Raw genomic sequence first — 20771 nt, forward strand, 5'->3', positions numbered from 1 at the left:
GGGCGGTGCGGCTACGCTCACTGGGCCACTCAGGCAGACAGGAGTCTGCTGCAGCCAAGGAGAGGGTCAGGAGTACGAATGGAGGGGTGCAGGGCTGTCCCAGCTTCTGGCCTCCAGCACTTACATGCCATCTGGTGAAGGATCCAAGACGGGAGGGCCTCAGGTGCCCCCTACTGTGGGTCGAGGGGAGGTGCCTCCCCCTCCCAAGGGGGCGGCCTATGTCCGGGGGGCCCAGACCACTGAGAGCCCAGTGCAGACTTGAAACCCCACGGGCTTTGGACTGGAGCCACCCACCTGAGCAAGCAGCCGGAGGTCCCCGTGGACTTGGGCAACAGTCTTTCCTGGGGTGGGGGACGGCGAGTGGAAGCCCACCGCTCGGATGACAGCCGCCAGGGCTGGTGCGGGCCGGCCCCTGCCAAGGCTGACACGTCTTCCTCTAGTGTCCGGGGCTGGCACGAAAGCCACTCACTTTAAAAGCAGGAAGTTGGAGGCAAGCCCACAGCCTTGCTGGCTCACAAAGGCTGCTGGGCAAATTCCAACCATCTGTAAATCTGGAGAAGACTCCTAGAAGTAGAGGGCCTTTGTAAGGACAGGGAAAAGGCAGCACGAGACATAGCAGAAGGGTGGGGGGGCGAGGGGGTGAAGGGACGCAGGGCAGGGGAAGGAAGATCAAGCCAGGCCGAACCTCGGGCCCCATCACCTCTCGGTTGCATTTGGCAAAAGCCTCCAGCCTGTTCTTCCCTCAGTCACCGCTTAATCCCTCGATGAGCCCGGGGGGGGGGGGGGGGGCCTGGCGCGGGGCTGGCTAGAGGCATTTTTGGATCAATAAACGTTCACTGAAATGGAAGTAAAGCACTCGCACCAGCTCGCGGTTTGTAGGGCACCCCTCAAACCTCAGCCTGGGAAGCCGCCCGTGTGGGAGGGGCCGATCCCCATCTCACGGCTCTTCACCCCGAGTCTGGCATCTGACAGAAGCTCACACCGCCAGGAAGGGACACACTAGCCGTCCTGCCACCAGTTGTGGTCATGGCCCATCTCGCTCCCCAGACTGCCCCCGGAAAGTCCCAGCTCCCTTCTCCAGGGCCTGAACCCCAGGTCCCCTTGGCTGGCAGGACCCACTCCGTTTCTCTACGAAACACGCATTTTTTTATTCAACTGTTTTCACACAATTTCCCCTCCACCCTGCCTATCGTGTGGCATTTTCTGACCCCACTGCCCCAGTTCTCCGACACCAACCCACCCAACAATTCAACTCGGTTCTGACGCAACTACCTGGAAGTAGCATCAGACCCCACAGGTTAAAGGGCTCAGTTTCCCGAGACTGTCCCACTTCAGATGCCAGCCGCAAATGGGGTGCCCAGGCTGCCCGCATCTCTGCCCGGCCAACCCCAAGTTCAGGGGTTTCCACGACACCCACTCAGGTTCAATACTTTGCTAGAAGGGCGGACAGAACACTTTACTCACGATTACGGATTTATTACAAAGGCTACAGTAAAACGGAAGAGATGCACAGGGCAAGGCGCGGGAGGGAGGTGCGGCCCCGAGCCCTCTCTGGGAACGCCGCCCTCCCAGCACCTTGACGGGTTCACCTAGAAGCTCAGCGAGAACCTCTGAATCTGGAGCTGCTGGTGCGCAGCCGCGGCTCCCCAGCAGCCCCCGCCCCTTGCCGCCGGGGGAGGGGCCAGCGGGAGGGGCTGGAAGTCCCACCCTCCAATCACTTGGTCTTTCTGCTGACCTGCCCATTCCTGAAACCCCACCTTGTCACCTCATTAGCATAAAGTCACAGGAATCAAAAGGGAATCATTGTGAACAACCAAAGACACTGCCATCAGGAAATTCCAAGGCTGTCGGGAACTGGGGACAAAACACAAGTATTTATCATACCACACATGTACCTCCGAGTTCAAATCACCAAAACTGTTCTTTATATTCAACCATCAACTCCAAGCGACCACCGAATCTGCCACTCAGAACAAATCGCTTGTTCAATGCAACTCTGGTGTGTGAGCGCCCAGAGGCAGGGCGACGTCCTGGCCAGCCCTGTGGATGCCGTGTCAGGTCAAGGGGCAGCATGGGGGGCTGGCCTATGGTGGTGGGACATGGTCCAAGAGCTGAGTGATGCCCGTCTGGCTTGGGCGCCCTCCCACCTCCCCTCTGGGCCAGGGAAACATGAATAAACAGGCCAGACAACATAGATTCTTGCCTCCAAGATGGCCCCATGCTCAAGGTGGAGGCCACCTGGCCCTGCTCTGGGCTCCCACTATCCTACAGCCGGCAGTGTTGAGAGGTGTTGGAAGAGCCTGGCAAGAACAGCTCTTGACAGCTCCTCCGGGGATGGAAATTACACGTGGAGATTAAGTTGCATTCACATCAGACTCTGATTAGGTTCCCAAACCAAATGGTCCCCTTTAGAGCCAAAGGCATCCCCAGAAGTATGTGGAAAACAGGCAAGATCCCCCCCCAGACAAATGTCCCATGTCACTTACACTGCTTAACTGGGGCCAGTGCCCCTGCCAGCACCTGGAGCGTAGGTCACACCTCTTGCAGGTGAAATAGAAACAGGACTGCAGGTGCTCCCCACGCTCTCCAGGTAAGCCAAGGCCACCAACAGTCCCAGGCGTGGGGTGGAAGGTGGGGGAGCACAAGGACAGGACGTCAGGAGATGGATTAGTAACCACATATGGCTGTTTATTTTATACAGGGCTCTGTACAAAATATTTACACATATTCTTTACAGAATAGTAAACCACCTGAAGGTAAAAGGATAATGCTTTCTTCTCGTTGGCAGGGAGAATCCTGATGTCAGCAAAGCTACGAAACAAACGAACCCCCTCCTTAGGCTACAACAGAAGCATGTGCCACTTGCTTTCTGGGACCCAAAGGCTGTGGTCCTGGGACCCTGATCCCATGCCCCTCCTTCCTTCTTCCCCATCAGCTCCTTTAGTATTTACAGACAGGCCCCCGTGCTGTGGCAGGAGGCGCTGACGCTGCTGTCCATCTGTAAAGGTGATAAGGGCACAAGCTTGCTGGGGGAGAAGACTGGGACCATCCGTCGCATCACCACCTCTGGGTCCTAGAAGAATTTCCTTTGTCTTCATGCCTCTATCACTGTCTAGATTAATCCATCCACATTACACTTACCCCAAGTGGGACTCCTGCTACAGAGAATGACCCATCACTTTAACCTTTTGTTTTAAAGTGCTTAGTGTCACTTCACGTGACTTGGCGTAGACACCTCTCCTCACTGCTCTGGGCCTGCCGGCTGCCTGGCGTACTAAATGCCCTCCGCTCTGCGGTCCGGGTATGCTAAGGGAGAGGACTTCTGGCACGTTCACTTTAAGAAAACACCTGCCAAGAGAACAGTGCCCAAGAGACAGGAAAAAGAAAGTACAAGGCTGCTTCATACGCTACACCTCAATTCCTTAAAGCAGCAAAGGCACTTTTTTTTCAAGCCAGAGTTAATCTCAAACAAACTTGGTTTCGCTTACAGGAAAAGCTGTCCAGAAGGACTGAATGATCCATCCTGTCCCCTCAGGCCTGGAGAGTCCTCCAGAAGCTCGGGGCGGGAGCTGGCCGTTCCCAGCTTCTCCCATGCTCTTCAGGCTGCACTGTGTCCCCTCTGGTTGCTGACAAGTTTCCACTGACATTTCCGACCAGGAAGGAGAGACCAGCAGTTGAGGAGATAAACTGAATCCCCAAAGGAAGCCAAGGTAGGAGTGAGCGGGTGCCTACTCGGGAGGAGAACAGTGGTCTGAGGAGAAGAGGAAGGAAGAGGGCGGCCCGCGGGCGCTCTGCAAGTGTGGGGCTGTAAACACGCAGCAGCTCCAGCTCAAGGGAGATGTTCAACGGCTGAGGAGAAAGGAAACTGCAGGGTCTTAGAAGCTCATCTTGCTGATGAGGACTGTTTTTCCTGTGAAGGAACTATCATTTTTAGAGTGAGGGTACTTTACGTGTTGGGTATATATAATTCTAAAAATAGTAATAAAAGTGTCCTTTAAAAGCAACATCATGTGGCTTGTGGGAGAGAATAGGGAGGAAAAAGAAAGCAGGCAGGCAAAACCAGTTTACATCTGGGCCCTACAACCTCACATTCCTTCATGTTTGACTGGAAATGCCCAAGTGACTTCTAGGCTGAAAATAGGCTGGATTTACCTAGTAACCTAGTTCACGTCTGTCTGATTTCTGACCAGCTAACGGAGCTGCTCTCGAGAGGGGCCGATCTTGTTCCCGGCTAGCAGCCTCTGTCCCCCGTCTGCGTTCCAAGGTCTAATTCCCTCGGCAGCAGCTCCTTCCTCCTCGGACCAGCGGCAGCAACGGAACAGGAGGCGCCGCGAGGTGGGCACTCGGTGGCCCAGCTTCACTCACTACTGGGCAGCCAAGAGGGTCCCCAGCAACCAGGCCCAGCGGGTTCCCACGGCCGCCCATGGTGCCCATGAGGGGCAGCAGCGGGGAGCACGCGGAGGAGGCCGCGGGGAAGGAGAGGAGCCCCGCAGCCCGGCCTCTGAGCGTGGCTGCCAGGCGCCAGTGGCCTCCGAAGTGAAGGCAAACCGCGGGCAGGCAGGGCGGGGCTGGCAGGAATAGAAAACCCTTGACAGAAACCCTTTTAATAAAGGAAATTCCACCCCCTCCCAATCCTTCCATGGAAGGGTGAGACCTCAGTGTAATGGAGGAGGAGGCGCCCTCCCCGGCTTTTAGGGGAACAGCTGCAGTTGGAACTTAGGGGCCCACTCCAGGGCACTTTTCACCACAGCCAGGGCGGCCGCTCCAAGCGCCACCGTCAGCCCCATCACTGCCAGCTTCACAAAGCGGTTGGTCCTTGGTTTGGTCAGGACATCTTTCGTGCGATCCTCTGGTTGCAGGAGTCCCCGAAACCGCTGTCGCAGCACCATGTCAGGCCTCTGCTGGGCGGATGCCAGCTCAAAGTCTTTGAAGGTAGAGGCGGCCGTCCTGCAGTGGGGGAGGAGACAGGAGGAGGAAATGCTATGAAAGAAGAGAAGGAAAGAAAGACAATCACAGAGGCTGGGGGCAGAGCCATCCATTGCTCAGAGGCTCTTCTTGATAAAGACCCATGAAGACCGAAGTAGGGATTCCGCTGGCCTGAGCTTAGGTCTCTGGAAACATCCCCCAGCCCTGACCCCGGCAGACACAATCTTCTACCACTTCTGCTCTCTCACAGACACCCCCAGTTCAACCAGAGCCTTGGCCTCACTCACTTCTCAGCCTGCTGTTGGGCAGCTGCCTCCCGAGCAAGTTCGGACGGGGGAAACTGAACAAACAGGTCTCCGGCTCTACTGATCAGTGTCTCATAGGGCAGGTCCTGAGGGATCTGGGACAATAGGTGGTGGACCGAGGCCATGTCACAGTCACAATCCAGGACTTCCTGCTCTCGATACAACACGATCTGTGGGGAGCAAGGCCTCGCATCAGAGAGCGGGACACGCAGGGCCTTTGCCGCTTGCACGTCATTCTCCTCAGAGATGAGTTTAAATCGGTAACAGACAGCAGACTCTTGTATCCACCAAAGAAGGAAGGACGGAGGTATGCGTGCTTTTCCCAGGGGGCTGGCCCTTCCTGCTATGGGGGGACTTCCACCCCAGGATGTGGAAAGCCCACCAACGAAATGAAGGAGGTTCTTTCAGGAGGAAAAGAAGGAAAGGGATCATGGGGAGACTCCTGGAGCTCCCACAGAGAAAAAAGTGGTTCAAAGCAGTAGAAAGAACAGTCCTGCTCCCCTCTCAAGAGCAGTGGAGGGTGTCCATGTGCTCCCACCTCCGTGGGATGGTTCAGGCCGTCCTAAGCACTGGAGTCCCACCAAGCCCTGTCCGTGCTCCCTGTCGCACCATACCTCCTCCCTCCCTGGCCTGGAGCTGGCAGTCTCTACCAGTTCCTGGAGATGTCAAGAAGAACACGGACAATTTATAATGCACACGAGCATTTTTAAACGTTCAAAAGAAGCATGTAGTAAACAGATCTCTTTAACCTGGTTTAACCAAGTATTTCCCAAACCTATTTTGACACAGAGCCTCTTCTTTCCCCATGATGCTGCCATTCACATGGCGCAGAATGGTGTCCAGGGGCGTCAGTCTGGGAAATGCTCCTTTCTCATCTTTCCATAATCACCAGGTTTCCCTTGAGGGAAAAGGATCAAGCTGGAATGGGTGATGGTGAACCTAGCTGCTGGCTTATGGCCTGTACCTACCACGGCTGCAAAGTAAATGGGCATCAGCGGGTGGCAGGCCAGGAAGAAGTCGTATAACCGAACGACGTGCCTGAAGTCAGACAGGACATGCCCAAACCAGGTGATGAGCCAGCTGAGGGCAAAGATGGTTCCCACCTCGGCACTAGGAGCAAGGAGATCCAGATGTTAGGTTCCCTGCAGGGCTGTCCCTTCCCGCTCCCTGGGGCATCTTTGTCCTCAGTGCTTATGAGAAGGGAGAATTTGGGAAATGCGCTCTCTGGAAAATTCAGTCCCCTAGGAATTCAGCATCTTCTCACCAAAATCAAAGTCCTTAAAACATACCCACCATCATGACACTAATACTACGATGGGGTCCTGGTTGCCTTATCTTGCCGGCTGCTTTCCTAATGGTTAACCAATGTCAATTACAGGAAGAAAAAGTAGCTGTTTTCACAGAACAATACCATGGTTTTGTTTCTGAGAAAGTCATATACTCTTCCGGCAGACACAGGCACATATTCTCAGGCTTAAAGGTACAACTGTATTAATTGTTCAGTTAACATGAGATGACCGAAACATCTTAAGACATAGCTATTATTAAAAAAAAAAAAAAGGGTGAGGCATTGGCCAAGGATACATTTCTAATTACAAAGAAGAGAAAAAATCATATGAGATTTGCAAAGAAATATTTCTTCTCTGTGGAACCCGGAGAATAAGCAACCCATAATGGCCTTGTCCTTCTTGACTTGGGAACCTACATTAGTATGTCCTTCTCTTGCAGCAATAACCTCAAAGTCCACCTCTGCATACTCACCTCCCCCTCCTCTCCCCACCCCTCCCCACCCAATGTAACCTCCTCAAGGGCGTGTGCTGTGACATCTCTCATATCCCCACGAGAGCACAGTACCCAGAAAATGCTCCCAGACCATGCAGAACTGAATCATCCAGCTCGCTGGCAAACAGAAAGGACAACCCGGAAGAACTTAACGCTAATCAACATATGATGGCGGTGAGATGGAGCTGGACTTGTGAGGAAGAGACCAGAGCCAGGATGCAAAGGGGTATGAGTGCACGTGTGCACGTGTGTGCATAAACGGAGCTGTGCACATACCTCTGCATGAAGTCATGGAGCTCTGGGTTCACCTGGTCAATGATGGGCATCAGATAGTTCAATATATGCTTGGTGTTGTCCATTGTTGGATCCATGAAATCCCTGGACGGAGACAATTCAATGAGCTCGGTCAGACCAAGCGGTCAGATCAGGGTTGAGGGGGTAGAACGGGGTTCCAACCACTGGGAACACGGACTAGCAAACGGCGGAGGAGTGCTCCCCAGGGGGCCTTGAGGAGTGCTCCCCAGGGGGCCTTGAGGAGTGCTCCCCAGGGGGCCTTGAGGAGTGCTCCCCAGCCTCATATTCCTCCGCGCCGGTACCTGAGGTGGTGCGTTGACAGTTTTTCTACCAGGGATGTCGTCAGCTTCTCGCCTACCACCAGCAGAAACGTGACCACGATGTCGTGGTAGCCCTGGTAGTAGTGCAGCTGAGGGTTGCGCTCCAAGATGAGGAGGATGATGTCGACCAGCTCTTCCTGGAGCCCCTCTCTCTGCTTCTCTGGCATGCCTGGGGGGGGGGGGGGGAGATGCGCGTGAACACACCGAGCGGCCTGACAACGACGAGGGGAGGGCGACGGTCAGCAGAAGGTCTGCTAAGTGTGTAATAAAAAGTATGAATTGTGAGCGGTCCGGCAACACATACTAAAATCCCCACGCCATCGATACTACTCGGCGCACAGGAAAGAGCCACGGACCAGCAACCTTACAGCGGGGGAGCCCGCCCACGCCACCTTAACCCGGTGGCCACAGCTGCCGCTGCTGGGAGCGTGACTGCCCGGCGCGCGGCGCCGGGAGAGGAACTCGGGAGGCCTGCTGTGCACGCCTGCGGGAGCGCGCTCGGCCGGGGCTACGTACCGGACGGCCCAAACCGAGGGAGGCTTTATAAAAATAACGGAGTCGTAAGACACAAAGGAACTACTCCAGGGTCAAGGAGGCTAACGAGATAGGATGACTGAATGGAACTGCTTGCGTTCCTATTTCCTGTTCCTTTAAAGGACGGTGCTGTGATAAAGGGTGAGACCTGAAAAAAATCCACACATTCGTAGCAGCAGTTTTCAGTGTGTTGCTGATTTAGTAAGTGCCGTGTGGTTATGTAAGAGCCTTGTTTTTAGGAACCACACCCTGAAATATTTAGGGGTAAAGGGACACCATGTCTGTAATTGATTCTTAAATAATTGAGGAAAAAGGTGTGTGTGTGTGTGTGTGTGTGTGTGTAGGAGAGAGACAAAGCAGTACTAAAGCAAATATAGCAAAACGTTAACATATAAGGAAATCTGCATAAAAGGCATCTAGGGAATTATTTGTCCTATTTTTGCAACTTTTCTATAGGTATGGAATTATATAAAAATAAAAAATTTAAGAGTTGCATGTTCTCCTCTAAACCAAACTAAGTATCACAGGAATATATCTTGATCTAAAATATAGCTGGAAACCCCTTCTCAAAAAGGCTTCCTCTAAAAGACCCAATAAAAAGAACACGGAGTAACTACCATGGTTAGGGAAAGTAATCAAAGTGGTGAGAGAACAAGACTAAACTCTGAATTTGCAGAGTAAGAGAGGTCAGCTGAACTCAAAAGAACACGGATGTAGAAGAATGTACGAAACCACATGGAAAGTGCAGCCCCACAAAGCAGCTCACAGACCGACATTCCATGAAGAGAAGAGGCAGAAAGCGTGCAAAGGAAAAGCAGGTTACCGAGGGGGAAACGAGGGCACCTGCCTGCGTGGTCTCATCCAAACTGGCAGGACAGGGAAAGGGGACTGGGCCATGGGCAGACGTTTTTATCAAAAGCAAGCGGGCAGGCTACCGGCTACACAGGAATCATGAGCAGAGGCGTAAGCAAGAACTAAGAGGCAAAATCCAAGCCAGAGCATGGTTTCGGAAGAGTGAGGTAATGGGTTTAGGGGCTCTCGTCCCCTTTACCAATTCTCCTTTCTTCTCGGACCTAAACAAAGGCGAGGCTGACAAAGGAAGAGAAATGGATCGTAAACACGAGGTTTGTTGCCCAGCTTCCTTCGCTGTGAACATGGAGACAACAGCTGGTCATTCTTCTCATGCTTCCCGGAATGGGAAGTGATTTTTCAAGCAGACCCTTTAAACGTGCAGGGAATGGCCTCCCCTCCAGTCCAGGAACCCAACAGAGGCACAGGTAAGATATCCCTATTTATACATCGAATCAAACAAAGATATGAATACTTCTTGTTAGTGCCCCCTTGTAAACCCATCTGCTCTTTAAAGCTAGACGATGGCTCTAGCGGTCCCTATGAAGTCCCTTCGGTGGCTCTGAAGCGGGGAAAAGCCTCTAGGTTTTTCATTCACCACCTCTAGGCCAAGAAAAATTACTCTGGGCTCAGGCTTTCACAGTGAGGGTCTGAATGTGACCCAGCCAGTGAGAGAGTGTCTCTGCAGACTGAGCGTACAAAGGGCCCCTGAGGAGGCAGGGTCCCACGTGAGGTCACGCCACGGGCCGGGATGGAAGCAGCAGCAGCAGAGTGTGCGTGCGTGCGTGCGTGCAGCTGGGACGGGCATTCCCAGGCGGCGGGACCGAGGGAGCTTCTCACCGGGCGGGAAGCGCCGCAGAGACCGCCTGACGTCCAGCAGCACCTGCTGGTAGTCCTTGCTCACCTGCCGCAGGTCCTTCCCTGTGGGAGGAAGGGGAACACGTTAGTGCAGGAATGTCCGCGAAGCCAGACTGGGGGCACAAACATTCTGGTATGACATCCAAGGCCCGGAGGACCTACTTCAGCTTTTTTTCCTGAAGAGGATAGGACACACGAGACAACACCTGGAGAGGAATCCCCAGTTTGGTTCCAAACAAGCTGTTTCATTCGAGTCACAGTGACCATAGGAGGAGGGACACACTCTGTTCAGGGTGAGGTGGAAGGAGCAGCAGAGAAGTCAGGAAGCCAGAGGCCTACTGGAGGCGGCTCCTGCGAGTCGCTGGGGGACTGCTCCGAATTTCAAGGTCCATGTCAGTAAAATGGGGATATTTCCTCCCATATGTACCTCTCAGCTTCCTACACTGATCAAATGAGATCATGAGTGTGGAAACCACAGACCACTGGAAAAACCCGAACATCTGTGCAGCCATCCGTGCCCAGGGAGCACTGAGCTGTTCGGAAAGGAGCACTAAGATAAACTCACACAAAGAAGAACCTACCCTCTCTTTTTTTTTTTTTTTTAAAGATTTTATTTATTTATTTGACAGAGAGAGAGACAGCCAGCGAGAGAGGGAACACAAGCAGGGGGAGTGGGAGAGGAAGAAGCAGGCTCATAGCAGAGGAGCCTGATGTGGGGCTCGATCCCGTAACGCCGGGATCACGCCCCAAGCCGAAGGCAGACGCTTAACCGCTGTGCCACCCAGGCACCCCAAGAACCTACCCTCTCTTGACCCTGAAATTTAAAAACGAAGACGCTGCAACGGGAGCCTGTGTTCAGTTGCTAAGTCCACACCGTGGGAAAGTAAGGAGGCAGTCTCTAGCTGTTGTACGTGGGACAAGTGTACTCGTCCCTCACCCCCGACCCAGTGTAATACAACAGGTGCAGATTTCCAGCACAACCCAAATCCAGAGCTCCCCGACGAGCAAGTGTAATACTTCCCCCCACACAGACTTCATCTTACGAAGATCTGGGAAGTTTGGAATCTGATAGGAGAGCGTCATCTCCGGGTTTAGCGTGTGAACAGGGCGACGTCTTTTCCTTCCGACCGAAAGCCCGCTGCTCTGAGGCAGCCAGTTTCAAAGATAACAAGCGGCAACTTAATACTGACTCGGTAGCACCGTGGCGCCCTGAGCTTCTTGTCCGCAGGGGCTGTGACTCGCCTCCAGCCCCTGGCATAACAACAGGAGCACAACTAATATCCGCCAGACGAGGGAAAGAGTCTCCAGCACCCCGACTTTGGCCAGACATAGTAGGAAAGCAATCAATGTTTGTTGAGTGAATGAATGACAAAGCGGATTCACTGTTCTGCAGTACTTTCTTTGTATTTTGTACTATATTCCAGGGAACTGCTGTTACTTCATGGGCCTTGCAAACTAGTTAAGTAACAGCTTTTCTTTCTTTTTCAAGATTTATATATTTATTTTAGAGAGAAAGAGAGAGAACATGCACGTGAACGCATGGGGAGAAGGGGCAGAGAGAGAGGGACAATCTCGAGCAGACTCCCCACTGAGTGTGGAGCCCCACCTGGGGCTCGATCCCATGACACGAGATTGAGACCTGAGCTGAAATCAAGAGTCGAACGCCCAACCGACCGAGCCACAGGGTGTCCTAATAATAGCTTTTCATACTGTTACGGAACTTTAGAATTCAAAACGATCTTAGTATTTCCCAGCAAAAAAGTTTTGTTTTGCTTAAGGACCAGAGAGGTATTCTCTCTCCCCATGGCTTAGTGTTTCTCAAAATGAGCTCATCTGCACCAGAATTAGCTGGGGTGCTTGTTAAAATACAGATTCCTATAACCCACCTCTAAGTGAATATAGAAACTGGAATAATATAATAAACCCCCCTACCTGGCCAATAAAAGCTACCTATCAACCTAATAAAAGCTCATTCTATTTTTTGAAGAAAATTCTACTTATCCGTTTCAGAGTGGGCCCAAACATGTCCTAAAATGCTTTAGACTTACACATCTACTATTGGCTTAAAATGAGCATAAATCAAAGATCCTGGAATTCTTTTTTTTCTTTTAAGATTTTATTTATTATTTGAGAGAGAGTGAGAGCGAGCGAGAGAGCACAAGCAGGGGGGAGTGGCAGAGGGAGCGGGAGAAGCAACCTCCCCCCTGAGCAGGGAGCCCGATGCCGGGCTCGATCCCAGGACCCTGAGACCACAACTTGGGCCGAAGGCAGATGCCCAATGAACTGAGCCACCCAGGAGCCCCCTGGAGCTCTTTTATCCCTGTGTCCTAGACAAGTTTCCCTCACAACCACCCCCCACCATTACCTGATATAGGAGGTGGGTCACTGGTGTTGACATTGAGGAGCTTGGGCCACACTTTCTGCCTGATCTCATCAGTCAGGAGCCCCCCTTCACTGATAGCCATGCGTCTAAGGGCGGCCACATCAGTGGGGTCACTGTTCAGAGCCTGGTATATCTCTGCCACTTTCTTTCTCCTTTTGGCGTTAAAGTCTGCAAAACAAAGGGGAAAAGGCATCAGGCACATACTCAGCATGCGTGCGTTTTCTGTGCAGGGCTCAGTCTCCTTATTTGGTTGGAGGTACAAGTAGGTATCTTTAAAGCTGACCTACAGAGATGTAATTAGCGCATAATGTGCAAAACACTGAGGAGATATACCATATAAATGACAATCAAGGAAGTACAATTATAATAAACACTCAGTGAATTCAGGCATACCTAACACTATTAATGTTTCGGAACAGAATCGAATGCTTGTTCTTTCTTAATAACAAACTTCACAGAACATACATATGTCTTTATATAATAATTTTTTCCTGTTGTTTATATGCATGTCACCAAATTCAATACATTTTAAAGTAAAACCACATGAGAAAAAATTCTCCAGTTACATGCTAATACAACTGGTAACATATCAGAATTACAGAGACATTTTCTCTTTCTTTCTTTCTTTCTTTCTTTCTTTCTTTCTCTCTCTCTCTCTCTCTCCCTCCCTCCCTCCCTCCCTCCCTCCCTCCCTCCCTCCCTCCCTCCCTCTCTCTCTCTCTCTTTCTTTCTTTCTTTCTTTCTTTCTTTCTTTCTTTCTTTCTTTCTTTCTTTTTCTTTCTTTCTTTCTTTCTTTCTTTCTAAGTAGGCTCCATGCCCACTGTGGGGCCCACCCTCATGACCTAGAGATCAAGAGTTGCACACTCTATCAGCTGAGCCAGCCAGGCGTCCCTACATAGAGACATTTCCAAAAGCAGAATACCAAAGGGAGTACGCGGGTCTCCAGGGTGGCTGGTGGTCAGAGTGGCACGATCATGCACGCAGAGCAACTGTTTCTGATGGCCACGTTAACTACGGGTAAGCAGGAAGCACTGTTTTAAGCATCTTACATCCTTATGTGATAGTTTGTGATTTATACGTCGGCATTTTACTGTATTCAAATTCCTTTTAGGAAATTGGCTGGGAGTCTGTGGTTGATGTGTATCCTATTGTAATTTTTCTATTGAAAAGAGTACAGTAATATGCTTTCACGGTTTAATGCAGAGTATCTAATTTTAGGAACAGCAAACGCAATCAAAGTTAAACAAGACGGTACCAAAGAGATGTTACAGAACAGTGTAGTATAACTGCCCCGAAAAGCAACGTGCAGACACCAAGAGCTCAAAGAGGCTGTGGTAGGTCAGGCTAAGTTGAGGCCTTACTGAAGGGTGTAATTTCGAAAAGAAGGGGGGATTTCAAGAAGCAGGGGGTGGGGTAGAGAGCAAAAGAAAGGCTTGGATCCAAGAAACACAAGGCCCTTTCATCTAACAGTAAACAGATTCATTTAAGAAATATTTATGTAGCATACACAAGGTGCAACACCCTACAGTTAAGTGGAAGGTAAGAGTGGAAGGAAGGTTAGGCTTTAGGAGGGTCACTAAGCAGCTTTCCTCAGTAATATTCTACTCTGAGACAACAGTCTACAAATTGTTTCCATGGCAAAGATGCACATTATTAACAGCATAAAAGTTGGTAAGTTGGTACTAATGGTCCTGCTTACCTGTGACATACAAAGGATACAAACAGAGGCATCACTGGCTTGGAGTCACATGCACCTGGAGGTGCAGACAGAACACAACACAGGTGACCCTTCACCCAGGTAAACCTGTTCTCCTGGCTAGACTGTTATTTTCCCTGGTAACCTAGTTGGGTGATCACCTGTTCCAGTTTTTCTGAGAGATTCCTGGTTTACGTCTATAGTCTCGGCATAATTATCCAAACTAAACCCCTCCTGCTAACTGCACTCTCAGAAATGTCCCAGCATGGATGCTTAATTAAATGGTAACTCTACCTAGAAATCATGAAAAAATCAAGACTCAATTTCCTCTGTTAGCATAGCACCTACTAGTCTAACGTTTGTTTACAAGGTGCTTCAAGTTCTTAAAGACTGACTGACTGATTTAGAGCATGTGCATAGTGGGGGAGGGGCAGAGGGAGAGGGAGAGAGAATCTCAAGCAGACTCCCTGCTGAGCGTGGAGCCCAACACGGGGCTCAATCTCACGACCCTGAGATCATGACCTGAGCCGAAATCAAGAGTCGACTACTTAACTGAATGAGCCATCCAGGTGCCCCAAGATGCTTCAAGCTCTTGGCTTCAGTGTGTCCTTCCTTCCTTCCTTCCACCCACCTGCTCATTAGTCCATCCATTCATTTATCAATCCATCACTTAATGAGCCTCTACTTGTAGTAAGTACTACACTGGGGACAGAAACATGAATGTGATACCGCAGCCTTTGAGAGGTTCACATAAGGGGGGGGGGACACAATTATTGTATAACAGAACCATGAAAAATTATGAAAATCCAGAGGGAGGAATGACTACTTCTGGGGCAATCAGGAAAGGCTTCAGTGAAAATATATTCTGCAACCTTTTTTTTTAATTAAAAAATTTTTTTAAAGATTTTATTTATTTATTTAAGAGAGAGAGAGGCAGAGGGAGAGGGAGGGGGAGAAGCAGGCTCCCTGCTGAGCAGGGAGTCTGACTTGGGGCTCCCTTGAAGGACCCGGGGATCATGACCTGATCTGAAGGCAGACGCTTAACCGATTGAGCCACCATGGCGCCCCTATTCTTCTTAAAGCAAACTTTGCACATGGAAGAGTGTGTTGAAGGAAGAGCATTCCAGGCAGAGGAAAGAGTGTGTGGAAAGCCTTGTCACATGAAAGAAATATCATGTCCAGAAAACAGAGAAATTTTGTGAGGCTGAAGTGTTAGGGAAAGAGAGAAAACAGAACCTGGAAGGACTACAGGAACTGGGTAATAAGAGTTTGGGTTTTATCCTGCACTCAAGAGGAAGACAAGGTGGGGTGCCCGGCTGGCTCAGTCAGTGGAACCTGTGACTCCTGATCTCGGGGTTGTGGGTTTAAGCCCCACACTGGGTGTAGAGATGACTTAAAAATAAAATATTAAAAAAAAAAAAAGAGGAAGACAAGGAAGGAATTTTAAACTTGATCAGGGGCGCCTCGGTGGCTCAGTCAGATAAGCATCTGCCTTTGGCTCAGGTCATGATCCCAGGGTCCTGGGATGGAGCCCCACGTTGGGCTCCCTGCTCAGTGGGAAGCCTGCTTCTCCCTCTCCCTCTGCCGCTCCCCCTGCTTGTGCTATGTCAAATAAATAAATAAAATCTTTAAAAATAAATAAATAAATTCAGAGTGTCCTTGTACTTTCTACACATCACAAATTAAGAACACTTAGAATGATAATATTGAATACTGCTTGAGGTAAGCTGACGTTTAGAAATCTTGTTAACCTACTTGCTAAGAGTGTGGAAATATTTCCTCAATTTGTTTAGACATATATCCACCCCACCCCTCTTCCCAAGTGAGCTATTCAGCAATCTGGGGGAAAGGAAAACTCTTGCTACTATCTTGGGGGAAATAACTCTATTTGCAATCAGCTGGATTTCCATTATACTTTGGCAAATAATCTGCCAGAATTTTAACTAATTCTGAACCCAAACCACAGCTCCCATACTTATTTCTCTTAACGCTCTGCTCCTATTCTATTTTTAATCCTGCATTTCAAAATTTACTACTATCTTCCTGTTCGGGGTGCTCTGTGGGAATTCAACAAATATGTGTGGAATAAAATAAATAATTAGCTTAGCCACTGTTCCTGGAAAAAGTGGCCTACAGTAAATGATATCACTTCCCCCACACTACGGTTAGGGACAGGCTCACTGCGGTATGTAGACTCTTTGGCCTCTTTCTAAAGCTCCTTGTACTTCCCAAAGCAGGATACTGCGCAAACGTGGACTTCAGCTGCTGTCTGTTTAGGCTCCACTTTCGACCCCACAATCCAGTGATTGAATGGTAGTGGCAGATGAGGAAGGCACGCCTATGTGTGCTACTCCCCGCTTCAACAAAAATTTATTGCCCCTAATATATAGGTTCTCACTGCGATGTAAAAAAGGAAGAGAAAACCGAAAACTCAAGGGAGCTAGAGATGTATAAATTACAGAGTGATAAGGACAACTACTAGGCCATACAACAAAGAAGAAAAGGTTAGCAAAGTCTCACCTGAACAACTCCTTTCATCTCAGAAAGAGAAAAATCATAGACCTGTTCTCGGGAAGCTCAGGAAAACAGTAGAATAATGTCCACTATCTATTTTACTTTAAGATAAATTTTATATATGGATTTTGGGGTGAGACCCACATTTCTGGACTTGAGAATGCTATATAAAAGCCCACATTTCATCTGGAGGTAGCATCTATGTAATCCAAATCCCCCTGTATCCTTTCTTCTCCAGCTTCTTTTTGCCCCCACTTAAAACAGAGATGTATTACAGGGGTGCCTGGGTGCTTAGTCCATTAACTCAGCTGACTCTTGATTTCAGCTCAGGCTGTGATCTCAGGGCTGTGGAACTGAGCCCCGAATCAGGCTCTGTGCTCAGTGGGGAGTCTGCTTGAGATTCTCTCTCTCCCTCTGCCACTCTCTCTCTCAAATAGATAAATCTTAAAAAAACAAAAAACCCCTCTCTCTCCCTCTGCCCTTCCCCTTGCTTGCATGAGTACTCTCTCTCTCTAAAAAGAGAGAGAGAGAGAGAGAGAGAGAGATATGTATTATATACTCCAAAACTGATACTTTCCAAATTCCTTTATAGTAAAGGTTCTGGCTGTCATAATCATGACAGAATGAAATGACTATCCTACAACTGGCTGCAAAATATAAGACACTGCTATAAAAAAAAGCCTAATGTCTGAAAAGTAATTCATTCAACAAAGGAAAAAAAAATATCGGTACTACTTGGCCTGTTCTCCATTAACATGATCATTTTAAAAAGGGAATTGAAGCAGTGGTCCTTAACAGTTCAGATAAGGGTGGCTGAGCTCACTACTGTCTCACACCTCTCCCGACTCTGGCTACAAAACCCAGGTTAAGATCTTCTGAGCAACAGGTATCTCCAAAAAGCATCTGGGTTGGGAAACCTAATATATAGGGAAAGGACAATGAGAAAAGATGAGCACTAGCTATGCTTCCTCTAAAAATTTTTTCCAGGGGAGGCTGAGTGGTGCAGTCAGTTAAGCATCCGACTCCTGGTTTCAGCTCTGGTCATGATCTCAGGGTCATGAGATGGAGCCCTGCATCTGGCTCTGTGTTTAGTGGGGAGTCTGCTTGAAGAGTCTCTCCCTCTGCCACTTGCCCTCTAAAATAAATCAATCAATCTTAAAAAAAAAAAAAAAGGTTTTCCATATCAGTAACATATATATTCGTGACTTGATCAGGTAAATGAGCTACACACTTAATAATGAAATCCTGTGTGAGAGTACAAAATTCCATGCTGATTATTTGATTTAAGCTTGTGTATCAAGAAAGCTTTACAGTCTTTTTTTACTATTTTTTAAAATTTTTGAGTAAATTCTACCCCCTCGAACTCACAACCCTGAGTTCAAGAGTTGCATGCTCCACTGACTGAGCCGGCCAGGCGCCTGCAGAAAGCTTTACAGTCTCTCAACAGAAGTTACACTCAAACCAAGCAATGTCAGCCTAAATCAAAACAATGGAAGACCCAGCCAGAGAGGAGACAGATTCCCCCAAACAGACACCTCCTGTCCCATCCCTTGAACTCCTAATGCTGACACTGGAAATGAACTTAAAATTTTATGTTTGAACTTCATACCTGTACCAGATAAAGACAGTGGGAGAGGAAAACCTTACCTTACTTGGACTAAGGTTCCTACTGAAAACAAAATAAAACAAAGTAACCTCTGTTCTGGAAGTCCTAACTAGTTTCAACAAACAGTATCCAAATTAGCAGAGATCCATTAACTACCTGAAACATGAAGACAAGCATGTATTAAGAAAAACTGCTTGGGGTGCCTGGGTGGCTCAGTCAGTTAACCATGTGACTCTTGGTATCAGTTCAGGTCTTGATCTCAGGGTGGTGAGTTCGAGGCCCCTGTTGGGCTCTGCGGAGCCTACTTAAAACAAAACAAAACAAAACAAACTGCTTTACCCCAACAATAAAGAAAAATATACTACTGAGTAAACCAATCTGATCATAAAGTCTACAAAGGAGGGTTTCCAATATTAGTAACTTTGCCAACAATTAATTCTCCAATATGATTAAAAGCAGAACAAGAACTCTCATCCCTAAATTCCTCCCACAGAAGCAAAACCAAGGAAACTGGGTTAAAGTCTCACAACCTAGGCACAGCCACACTACAACAGGTCACAAAACCCATACTGCTTGGGGCACTATTATGCCATGAGGACAGATGTCATACAAAAACACCAGCAAAGGGTTACAAGGCCAAAGGGCCCAAAGAAGTAATATGAGGAGCGAACAGGAGTAAAGTAAGATAACAGAAAATGAGTACAGAAAAACAAGATGTGGATACCAGGTGCTTCACCAAAAATGTGGGCTGCATATGTGGCCGGTCTATTACGGGCAGCACTCATCAGAGTACAGAAAAATGGGAAAGCTACCTTAATCTCAGGGGGAAAAGAGATATCTTCCTTTGTACAGAGTAAACATGAATAATTTTAAGTGCCGTGTTTTAATTGTATGTAAAACATATTCAAAAACTGCACAATGAAACCATGATTTCATAGAAATTACTGCTTAGTATGAAACTATAAAAATTTGGGAGAATCGCTTTCTTCTACACAATTAAGTAACATTAAATTAGGTGGCACAGGATCGAGACAGAAAGTAGATTAGTGGTTGCCAGTAGCCGCGGAGACTGGAGAATGGGGAGTGATGGGGGTTTCTTTTTGGAATTAGAAATGTTCTGGAATCAGACAGTGGCTATGATTGCACGACACTGTAAATGTGCTAAGAACCAGTGAACTGTACATTTGAAAAGGCTGGATTTTTATGGCAATTAAAAGAAATAGGTGGTGTACGTACGCCGCGTAAATCAAGCCGGCGAGAGATGAATGAAGTTTGGGAAACGCGCCCTGCAACTAGGGAGGAGGCACCGGGAGTGTGCGGACGTGGCCGGACAGCCTCGGGCCGGGGGTTGAGGCTCGGCCTCAGTTCTCCGGGAGACCCAATTCTCCCCAGATGTGACGAAGCCGGACCAGATCCCCCGCCAGTCCTTCGCACTGGGGACGCGAGCCGGCCAGCAGGGTTCCTCTGGTCTCAGCATCCGCTGACTCCCCAACTCCGGATCGCTTCCCTTTCAGACGTGACCGGGCCCACCACCCTTTTCCTCTCCCGCGGTCCCGACCCCGGCCCGCGGCGCTGGGCACACCCGCGCGGTCCCTCGGGGCTCCCTCGCCCGCACCCCCCCTCCCGGACGCCGCCTGCGCCTGGGGCCGCTCCTCTGACAGCTGGATCCCCTGCCGACCCCCCGCAGGGCCGCCCCTGCCCCGCGGGCCGTCCCCGAAGGTCGCTCCTCGGCGCCCCCGCCGGCTTCCGTACCTGTCTTCTCCGCGCCGCCGTCCCAGCGGCTGGAGGTGGGCCCGTCGCCCTGCGCACTCGGGAGGGCCATGTCCCGGGGGCCCGGGCTCGGGCCCGAGCCCCGGCTAGTGGCAGAGCTGAGAGAAGACGCGGCTATGGCCGCGGGACCCAGAGCCGGCTCCGCCGGACAGGGTAGAATCTGTCCGCCTGCGGCGCGCAGGCGCGCAGGCGACCCCGCGCGGGCCCCGCCCCCGCGCCGGCACGTGATCGGCCGCTACGCCACGCGGAAGGCGGTCGCGAGGACACACGCGCAGGCGCCTTAAGAGGCGAGGGGGAAGTGCGGGGAGTGCGCTAGGGAGTTCTATGCGAATTACAGTGTGGCAGGCACACTTGAATTAAGTGTGTTCAGGACCAGATTTTGCCATTTCTTTTGCTGTTCTTATCTGTAAAATGATACCGATGATGATAAAAGTACTGAACTCACGGAATTATTGGGAAAGTACCTGGAACACATAGAAGCGTATAGTAACTGCTCCACAATTATGAACTATTATTTTTGTTTACCAAGGATTTTACCTCCATCTCACTTCCCCACACCAGCTCTTGTCGTCATACTTGTGACTTCAGGGTTCACTAGAACCATTGCATATAGCTCCGCGGGTTGTGCATTGCTCAAGGCCAGAAAGTGCTGTTTACAGAGACTGTTATGTGAGCCGTACCCCTTTGAGCGGTACAAAACTGGCTACTCACCCAAATGAGCACCTATCTTATCAGGTCTTTGAACATGGAAAAGTCCAGAATCTGAGATTCATGATGGAGTGTGGGGCACAGGGACGCAGATCGATTCTTGCCTGTGGTACTGATGAGAGAGTGACCCGCTCTCTGCCCCGTCACAACTCTAGGGCTAACGCGTGTGGTCCTTGCAAGGCTTGGGCCAACTCTCACCCTCTGTAAAACAAGGGAGTGGCTAGCT

At 49.8% G+C, this 20771-nt stretch overlaps 1 protein-coding gene across 2 annotated transcripts; it reads right to left on the reverse strand.

The window, feature by feature from the left end:
• Positions 1 to 2663: 2663 nt before the first annotated feature.
• Positions 2664 to 20048, reverse strand: TBC1D20 (TBC1 domain family member 20). Of its 2 annotated transcripts, XR_015720928.1 has the most exons (9): positions 19820 to 20048; positions 12234 to 12419; positions 9851 to 9931; positions 7610 to 7796; positions 7290 to 7391; positions 6200 to 6341; positions 5214 to 5401; positions 4153 to 4947; positions 2664 to 3849 (listed from the first exon to the last, which is right to left on the reverse strand). XR_015720928.1 is itself a non-coding variant. In XM_045807485.2 (8 exons), exons 1-8 carry the CDS (start codon positions 19887 to 19889, stop codon positions 4692 to 4694), a joined length of 1212 nt encoding a protein of 403 aa, XP_045663441.1. In that variant the 5' UTR covers positions 19890 to 20048; the 3' UTR covers positions 2664 to 4691. The 2 variants fall into 2 exon arrangements, 1 of the variants encoding a protein (XP_045663441.1); XM_045807485.2 differs by having other exon boundaries at positions 2664 to 4947.
• Between the last annotated feature and the right edge of the window lie 723 nt (positions 20049 to 20771).

The sequence above is a fragment of the Ursus americanus genome, chromosome 22 (genome assembly GCF_024610735.1).
Source record: "Ursus americanus isolate L20-20 chromosome 22, mUrsAme1.1.p, whole genome shotgun sequence".
NCBI classification, from domain to species: Eukaryota; Metazoa; Chordata; class Mammalia; order Carnivora; family Ursidae; genus Ursus; species Ursus americanus.